The following is a 10,070-nucleotide window of genomic DNA, read 5'->3' as shown; positions in this document are numbered from 1 at the left end:
TGAAATGAGCAACAGTATGTTTTATTTAAATTTATCTATCTATAACATGATGTTCTTTTTAATGCTACGCTTTCAAAATCAGGTGGATTTTTTATTTACAACACTCTAAATTTGGACTAGCCACATGTAAAGCATTCACTGTCCAGAAGCTTAGGGTATGTGTTTGTGTGCATGTTTGTGAGAGAGAGACAGGCAGAGAGAGAGCTTGAAAATAAGAACACATGTGTAACTTTAGAAGTGGGGGGAAGAGAGATGTTGAAGTCATATTTTACATTTTTTTCTTTTTAGCCATATTTTGAAAGATCCTGTGTACCTGGCTGAATTTGAAGGCAATCCTTAAAATATACCAGTCTGTGCTGAGCTTCTCAAATGACCAGTGGGAAAGGGCGGGTGTTAAATCTCCAAGCCGTTGCAGACTGCTACCTTTTCAAAATAGAGTAACAGTAAATTGGAAAGCAATGAAAGACACACAAAAAGAATAACCTGACCGTCTATTATTATTGCTAGACTTTAGGGATGGCCAACTATTATGCCAAATGTCTATAAGAGTGTGTGAAGCAGCGCTGTCCAATAGAACACTCTGTGAGCATCGATATGCCCGTGCTGCCCCGAGAGATAGCTTCTGACCACATGTGGCAAGTGAACATTTGAGACGGAAAAAAATGAGATTTAAACTTTTGATTTAAGTTCGATTAATTTACATGTCCGTGGTAGAATGAGGCCATTGGCTATTGTGTTGGGCAGCGCCAGCAGTCTCTCTACAGCCCTCTCAGTCTATATACCAACAGTGTGCGGACTGGTGTTGATCTACACCCCATATTTTGCATGGCTGTTTAAAAACATCGACTCCAGAGCTAGACAGACTTTGTGTGTCTGGCATAGGTCGTACAGGCAGTCCCCGATTTACCATGATCGCGCCATACGTGGTAAGTCAGTTCTGAGATAAATGGAACACTTCATTTCCCCCCCTAATTTTCATCATGATTACCTTGAATTATTGGTCTCACTATACATCTGATGTTTGTTGGGGAGTTGGAAATAAAATATATATTTAGAAAATGGACAATGTTGGCGTTTAGTCAGCTAACAGTGTTAAATCCATCTATGCAAGGGTCCAGATAGTTTGGATTATCCTTGAGATTGGGGGCTGCATTTAGGCAGACAGTTAAGGAGAATTGCTTGTGTGATCTCTTTTTGGACTGCATCTTTAGATGTAGCACATATTAATAACTGTAAGATGGAAAACAAACACCCACTCACACACACGCAAAGCAGATGGTCGTGAGTTTTGTTGTAACTTGAATATGCCCGAACTGAGGACAGGATTACTAAGAAGCTACCTCAGAGGGTTTTTGTGAAGATTAAGTAAGTTAATGAATGCAATATACTTAGGATAAGGTCTCTTGCTGTGCTAAACAACAAGTAACTAATTTCCTATGTTTTCTATCATGGTTATTATTATCATATTTTCATTATGATTATTAGAAGTGATAAAGTTAGATGGTAAAATAATCCAATCATTTTATGGTTAAGTCTCTGCTTTAAAAAAAGTTTCTTCCTTTTAATAACCCCCCACATATAGTAGTCGCTGGCATATAGTAGGCATTCAATAACCACCCTTTTATATTTATTGACAAAATATTCCCAGGGCATAGATGAAGAAATGACTATTTTCAGTGGAAGGATAATGGGGAAACCATTTAGAAAAGAGCCTCTGTGTTGAACAGGCTGTGGGGACGTTGAGAACTGTTTGGAGCTGCTCCACGGACAGCCTGGAGGACTCGATGGTTAAGCACTGAGCTGCTAAGCGGAAGGATGGTGGTTCAAACACAGCAGCTGCTTCGGGGAGAACAATCTGATCATCTACATGTTTAAAGATCACAGCCCAGCACACCTTATGGGATAGTCCTCTCTCACTCAGGATCTGTACACATTAACATGGACTTGGGGGTACCTCACACCTTATGGGTTAGTCCTTTCTCACTCAGGATCTGTACACATTAACATGGACTTGGGGGTACCTGCACCAGCAGCCCTTTGCTGTTGTCACCACTGCTCCAGCTGCTTCCTCCCTGCATCCTAGTCCTCTTCCTCTGCCTTTCGTCTGCTGGCATCTTTTCAGCAAAATTACCAGAAAGGTGATTTTTGTGGATATAGTTAAGACCATTATCTACAATACGGCCAAACCTTTTTTGCTTCGCCATTCTTGGGAATTGTGGTTACTGGTGAGGATGGTGCATGTTGAGGAGTGGTTGGGAAGGGGGTGCAGAACCCCTGTGCTTTGGGAAGACGGCTGTGATGTTTCTGCTGCACTGAAACAGGAATGTTTGTTTCCTCTGTTGATTACCTTAGGAAGAAGAACCTGGGGGGAAAATGAAGCGCCTTCTCATCACGCTTGTTGGCGTTGTTCACTTTTTATCCCTGGTCTCTGGTGCCCCTCAGAAGACTTTTCAAGAAAGACAAGAAGAAATAGCCAGCTATGGAGATGTTGCTAAAGCCATCATTAATCTTGCTGTTTATGGAAAGGCCCAGAACAGATCCTATGAACGACTGGCACGCTTAGTTGACACTGTTGGGCACAGATTGAGTGGCTCCAAGAGCCTAGAAAATGCCATTCAAATCATGTACCAAAACCTGAAGGAAGATGGGCTGGAGAATGTCCACCTGGAGCCAGTCAAGATACCCCACTGGGAAAGGGGCGAGGAGTCTGCTGTGATGCTGGAGCCTAGGACACACAAGATGGCGATTTTGGGGCTTGGCAGTAGCATTGGGACCCCCCCAGAAGGTACTGACTGTCTTTTCAAGTCAATTTTCTATGTATTTTGTGAAAGAATCTAAGATTGTTTGAACAATTGATTGTAGTAGGCCTGATTCATATTATAACTTTTACGATAAAAAGGAAAACATGATATTTTCTTACTGGATTGTCCTAAAGAGTTGTCTACGCTTAGATTTTCTTCCGACTTCCTTTTCTCTCTTGCTTCTTCCTGTCTTTTCAGAAAGAAGATTGAGTGAGTAACTTTTAAGAAGGACAGATGACAGTTATTGGTCCTTGACACATAATCAGCCCTATTACTTACTAATCTCCATCCAGTAAAACAGTAGTGTCTCTGAAGATAACAAAAATACATGTAAACCTACAAAGCCCATCACCCTGCCATTGTATGGATGCTGACTCATAGCGACCGTACAGGACAGGGAAGAACTGACTATGTGCATTTCCAAGACTGCAACTCTGTGTGGGAGTAGAAAGCCCCATCCACCTTTCTCCTGCAGAGTGACTGGGAAGTAGCATGCAAATAAGTAGGGTGCAAAAGGCAACCCTGGTGGTGCTGTGGGCTAGGCATTGGCCTGCTAACTATAGGTTGGTGGTTTAAACCCACCTGCCACTCCTCGGGATAAAGTCGAGGCTGCTGCTACTTTAGAGATTTATAGCCTCAGAAACCCTAAGGGCCAGTCGCTATACAATGGAATTGGCTGCATGGCAATGGGTTGAGGATGGAAAACCTATGCCCCCTTCCAAGTGGTTTCGATGTGCAGAATCTTTTGAATGAAAGACACAGTGAACAGGACCTTGCACACTGAATTGACTTGAGTTCATTCTTTTATAAAACCCCAAAGCCTCTAATCCAAGGAATTTTAGGCTGGAAACACACTTTTATTTATTAGCACCCTGAGTCAACTTAATCAGACACTACAAGTGCCTACACCTGGAATTTACAACCCGTCCACCGTGAGCTATCAGCGAGTCTTGAAGGTATTTATGCAATAATTTCCTGTGCCAGAGAAAGTAATTTCTACCCTTTGGTTCTTTTCTAAGCCAAGAGGAAAACTCAGGCGAAAGGGGAACAGCTAGCTGATTTTGAAACATCTTTCTAGAGATAACTTTTATATACCACAAAATTCACAACATTTAAAATAAGTAATTCAATAGCTTTTAGCAGACGAAGGGGATTTTCAGCCATTACTCAATACAAACTATTTGCATCACCTCTTAAAGAAGCCCAGTCCCCATTGTCAGTTCCTCCCCATGCCCACTGCCACTGAGCCTGATGCCACCATTAGTCCACGTTGTGTCTGTGGACTTGCTTGTTCAGGATAGCTCAGAGATGTGCAGCCATGCAGGGGTGACCTTTCGTGACTGACTTCTTTTGCTTAACTTAATGTTTCCCAGTTAAGCCATGTGATAACCTGTGTCAGTATGCCATTCTCTTTTATGACCAAATAATATTCCACTATGTGGGGAAGCTTTATTATTTATCCATGTATACATGATGGACAGTTATTCTTTTTAACCTTTCATTTAGTATGAAAAAATGCTGCCGCGAGCACCAATATCCAAGTTTCTTGTGTAGACGTGTGTTTTTAGTTCTCGGCGTATACCAGGCACAAGGTCAGCAGTGGGAACCTATCAGCCATTCCTCGGGAGAAAGAGGGGGCTTTCTGCCCCCACAAAGATGTACAGCCCCGGGAGCCGAGGGGGCAGTTGCGCTTTGTCCTGTCGTAGGCGGGAGTCTGAGTGGGTGTAACGGCAGTGAGTTTGGTTTGGGTTTAGGTAAGCCTAGGAGGGTACGTATTCTTGTCCCTGGTTGTTTTGTTTTTTTATCAGAGCCAGCAGACTGTGTGTGAGCTCTGGTACCGCAATGACAAAGCTCTTGGCGGTGAACTAGAAGATCACCAGGGTCTCCCTGCAGAAAAGCCCTGGGGGTCTGCTCCCACTGTGAGATGGGATTGACCCATGGCACACAGCAATCAGGTGTGTGAAGCCATCTCTCACTGTGGCCTTGATATGCCTTTCTTGAATGATGGATGGTGTCGAATGTTTCCTTCATGTACTCGGAGGCCATTTGTATCCCTTCCTTAGGAAACGGCCTATTCAAACGTTGGGTTTCCTTCTCTCTCTTCTCTGCTGAGTCTTCTAAGGCGGGGGTGCCCTAGTAATGCAGGGCTGAAGTTCATGGCTCCTGCCTGAAAATCTGGTCGTTCGAACCCACAAACATCTCTGAGGGACAAAGATGTGGCAATTTGTTTCCGTTACTATTTACAGTCTTGGAAACCCTATGGGCACTTCTACTCTACCCTGCAAGCTCACGGTGAGCTGGAATTGAAGTAATGGCAGTGCGTTTCGTTTGGGGATTTCTAACTGAAAGGTAGGCATTTCAAACCCACTCAGCAGGACCACAGAAGAAAGGGCTGCTGATTAGCTTCTGTACAGATTACAGCCAAGAAAACCCGGTGGAACAAATCTACATGGGGTCATTAGGTCAGCTCCCACTTCACAGCAGAGAGCAAGTCATGGCTCAAATGTCTTCGATTCTTACCCATCTAGGGAGAGTTAGATCTTCTTGAATGGATACTTCTCCACGTGGTATCCCCTTAGAATGGTGTTGAAAGACCGAAATACCAACCCTACTGCCATCAAGTGGACTCAGATTCCTGGAGACCCTAGGTAGGGTGTTTGAAACTGTCCGTCTCTCCGGGGGCAGGCAGCTTCATCTCTCTCCGGAGGAGCAGCGGATGGGGTTGTGCCTCCTCCCTTGAGATTGGCAGCCCACCGCCCCACCCACACACAGTGCCACCAGGGCTTTCAATAGCGATCACCATTATTCTTCTGCATCTGTGAACTTGTTGCTTGGCTGGGGAGAGGCTCTTCTAAGCACCTCAGGCCTCCGTTCCGAAGACGCACTGGGATGGTCAGGTTTGATTTTGTTCCTCCTTTTGTTCTGGGGGTTCGTGGGGTCTGCTGGGAGTTTTGTTTCACTCCTTTCCGTCAAGCACCGATCTGTGACTGAACCACAGCAAACACCAACACCAAACCTGTGGCTGTCACGTCGAGGTGATGCTGACTCATGGCGACCCCGTGGGACCGGGTGGAACCGCTCCAGGGGAATTGACTGGAACGTTACAGCCATGGTGAGGATGCTGCGTGACTGATGGGACGGCGTTCTCTTCCATTGCACACGGGTCCTTATCAGTCACAACTGCCTTCGGAGCATCTCAACGACCAAGTGGGAAGGCTATCTTTCTCACCCACAGAGGCTGGTGGCTTTGACTGGCTAACCGTTCTGTTAGCACCTACGCCCTTAAGCAGTGTGTCATCAAGGCTTCTGAATCTCAATCTTAGGCACCATCCTATAACTAACAACTCGCTAGACTTCCTAGCTGTCTTAAAACACCCGGGTCCTTTTTCTACAGCTGGAAACGAACACAGATTCCAAGAGGTTAAGTCGTTTGCACAAAGGGCAAGAGGCCAAGTGTGGACCTGATCAAACTGTAAAATTCTAGCCTTTTGCTTTTGAGTTACTAGACTCTACTGCCCTACATACAAATATATATAATTTGTTATGTTTACTTGTGATACTCTTCTTTTTCGCATTTGGCTGAAGCAGATCTTTTTCCCTAGCAGCTGATACCTGTAGTGTAACCGCAGAATAGATTGGTTCCCGCATCTTCCTTTTGGGCATGCTTTCTCAAGCTTTTCCCTCCTTATCCTCATTTCTCATCCCATTGCTGGCCCTGCTGGCCCCTGGCTGTCTGCCTGGTATTGAAAACTAAGCCAACTTACTGATTGCTCCTGGGGCCTCTAAACCCATGGGAAGTGAGTTTGACTCACTGGAATCTATTTTGGTGTTCCAAGACTCACTTTCACCCCATCTCTCATTCCACGGAGCTCAAAGCAGATAAACAGTTGTCTGGCAACTGGACTATTTTAAGCGTTGAGGAGACTGGAGAGTTGGGCTGGACCAGGTGGAGGAATATTCCCACGGGAAAGAGTGTGGAGTCAGCATAAAATGATCTCTAGATGCAGGTAGAGCGGTGCAGTGTTCCATCTCCGAGCCTCTGTTCTGGGAGTACAGGCTCGCCCTTGGCTTGGCCGCTGACTGGTTGTATGACCTGTCCTTGGTCTCCTCATTCGTCTCTCTGGGCCTGAACGTTGCCACTAGTAAAATGAGACAGGACCAGCTTCTGAACCTGGCTGGTCTCTTCCAGATCAGGGAATCTGTGGGTTGGGTGAGCAGCCACAATTTATCCATGCTCTTCCAGGCATACGCTGTGGAGCAGATTCCTTATATAACCAACCACAGGTTCTTGTTATTGTGATGAGTATGTTCTTAACTTTCTAATTCTAGACTTGAGTATGATAGTAGGTGATAGCAGGAGTTGGCGGTATGGAACTGGAAGAAGGCAAATGTATGGACAAGCTGAGTAAGTTGAGATGCTGCATAAAGCTTTGTCTTCTTAGAGACAAGGAAGAAGGAAATGTATCCTTCACTCAATCCTGGACTAATATAGCAGACATGAGATTTGAGTGGAACTAGTGTAAGGACAAGCGAGACAGCAGGAAATCCAGGAAAGGCTGATGTATGGGCAAGATCGTGAGCAGCATGTTGAAGCTCTTCCCCAGCAGAGACAACTTTGGGGATCTCTGTGGTCTGATCTCTGAATCCAATACAGTAGTTTGGGACAAATTAACCCTCTATGAAGACAAACATATCCTGAGAGGTGTTGGGCTTTCCCAAACTATTATGTTTTGCACGCATGTTTCCTACTAGCTTGGGACATCTCGAAGGACTAGATTGAATCTTGTCTCTCTCCCCTCTGTACCTATGAATGCACTTTTAGTCCATAGTGGTTATACACTCAGCATTTCCTTTTTTTTTTTTGGCAAAGACATTGTAGTACCACACATTTTTTAAAAATCATTTTATTGGGGGCTTGTCCAACTCTTATCAAAATCCATACATTCATCCATTGTGTCAAGCACTTTTGTACATTTCTTTCCCTCATCATTCTCAAAACATTTGCTTTCTACTTGAGCCCTTGGTATCAGCTCCTCATTTCCCCCTTCCCTCCCTCTCCCCATCCCTCATAAACCCTTGATAATTTATAAATGATTATTTTGTCATATCTTACACCGTCGACGTCTCCCTTCACCCACTTCTCCATTGTCCATCCCCCAGGGAGGAGGTTATATGTAGATCCTTGTAATCTGTTCCCCCTTTCTCCCTCACCCTCTGGGTTATTGCCACTCTCACCACTGGTCCTGAGGGGTTCATCTGTCCTGGATTCCCTGTGTTTCCAGTTCCTATCTGTACCACTAGTACCACACATTTACCATCAAAACGTATGATCTTGGCCTTTCCTTCTTGCCTTTGTATACAGCCCAAAGCGGCACATTGGCTACTTTGCTAAGCTAAAAGCAAATGTCACCAGGAATGTTCCTGACGGCATGGCCTTTGCCACCAAATGCCGCCACATCATCATTTCTCCTGAGAACATTCAAGCAACCACCCTTGGGCACCAAGGCTGTGATGTTCTGGCCGACCTTGATCAGCTGGACTCAGACACAATTCCCAATGACAGAGTTTGCCTGTTTGGCTTCCACTCCCACTTTTCCCAGCACAGCTTCCTTCTCCTGGGAAGCGCCTCCACAGGGATTGCTTTCAGACCTGTGCCCACCTGGGCTGCTTTGCACTGTTTATCAGACTGTTTCTGGTCTCTTCTGTGTCTGCGGGGCCTCCTAGCAGGACGAAGACCTTGGCGCCTGCCCACGTTGGCGGGGCAGTGACTCCCAGCGGAAAAGTACACTCAGTATTTGAAGAACAGTGCCTCTCTTTTACGTGGTCCTTTCCTGCGGCTAGTATCTGCCTGTCATAAAATAAAGATACTTCCTTCCACCCACGGAATGATGCTGCTGTGGGTCTGTCTTCATTTACTGACATGTTTTCCTGATTATAAAATTAATGCTTGCTCATTATAGAACACATGTACCTAATATCAAAACAATAAAAATCATGCTATCTTTTCATCTGGAGTTTTTGCAAGCATTTAAATTTTCCCCTTTGATCTTTCCATATGTGTGTACGAATGTCTACATGGATGTATGGATGTGTCCGTGTATATGTACAAGAGGACTTCAGAAAGCTTGTGGAGCATAGAATAAAAGGATAAGGGGAGTTTCCATGAACTCATCGAAACCCCTGTATTTTAAAAGTCTCAAGTCACACTGAATGCAATTTCATTCTTTTCCCTCAGATATCCTATTAAATTTATTCCACTAATAAGTAGCCCTGCAAATAAATGTTAATGCTTATAAAACTCAGGTATGCAACATAACTAAGGATCTCTTATTGAAATTTAGATCGCTTTCTTTTCTCTTCCCCTGTTTTAAATAGTCTGGCTATAAAAAGCTTTTAATTTAGACCTACGAATAGATTTTTAAAAGGGAAGGTTTATGTTTTTGAAAAGTAAGATTAGAGAATAAGGAGAAATGAAGGTAGTATTTTAGCAGGTTTTGGGAATCTGACAAAATGCGGTTTGAAAAGTGCTATGTTGAACAAAATGCAATAAAATTTAGAAGTCTTGTTTTCTTTGTTAATATTTTTAATGATTAAAATGTGAATATAAAATGTATATGATGCAAGGTAAATTACTTATAATACAATATCTATATATGTTTAAACCTTTTAAAATACTAATATAAATGTTGATATTTTTGAGCTTTTGATGAATTTTTCGTAGAAAGACTATCGATCATGCTATCAACAGTTTATCTTAACATTTTCATGTCTGTCTTTCCATTTATTTGGACATTTTTTTCTAATCTTTGCCAATTTGATGTCCAAAAAGTGCTATTTCACTATTATTTTAATTTGCCTTCCTCTGCTATTGGTGAGTTTTAACATTTTCATACTTATTGCTGTTTCAATGTTTTTTCTTCTTTAAACTATCTGTGCATATCTATGTCCTTTGCCCTTTTCTATTGGTGCTTAATTCTATTTCTAATTGATGTATAAAAATCTCATTATATAGTCTTTTTTCCCCTTTTATTTAATTTGTGTGTGTATGTGTGTGTGTGTGTGTGTGAATTAGGTGTGGGTTTATAGAACAGATCCTCAGCTTTACATTCAACAATCATACACATTTTGTTTCATCTCATTTGTTGCAATTCCCTCAATGTGATATCACTTATCCCACCACATCCCTGTGTTTCTTGTTTCCACTCCTTCTTCTTTCATAACCCTTCTTGTGATAGTTAGGTTTATTGTGCCAACCTGGCCAATAGGAAC

General features: G+C 43.3%; 1 protein-coding gene and 1 pseudogene across 1 annotated transcript in view; one reads left to right on the top strand and one right to left on the bottom strand.

Annotated features, from left to right (window-relative positions):
* Nucleotides 1-2,356: 2,356 nt before the first annotated feature.
* The window catches only part of CPQ (carboxypeptidase Q), a 428,656-nt gene continuing 420,942 nt past the window's right edge, over nucleotides 2,357-10,070 (top strand). The window contains exon 1 of the mRNA XM_004697707.2: nucleotides 2,357-2,785. Coding sequence (XP_004697764.1) covers nucleotides 2,374-2,785 — 412 coding nt within the window. The 5' untranslated portion in view covers nucleotides 2,357-2,373. The remainder of the gene's footprint in view (nucleotides 2,786-10,070) is intronic.
* LOC105979245 overlaps nucleotides 8,099-10,070 on the bottom strand; it is a 3,543-nt pseudogene continuing 1,571 nt past the window's right edge.

The sequence above is a fragment of the Echinops telfairi genome, unplaced genomic scaffold, assembly GCF_000313985.2.
Source record: "Echinops telfairi isolate 266 unplaced genomic scaffold, ASM31398v2 ScPeMD7_1;HRSCAF=3_0, whole genome shotgun sequence".
In the NCBI taxonomy this organism is placed as follows: domain Eukaryota; kingdom Metazoa; phylum Chordata; class Mammalia; order Afrosoricida; family Tenrecidae; genus Echinops; species Echinops telfairi.
This window is presented reverse-complemented; position numbering and strand designations above follow the sequence as displayed.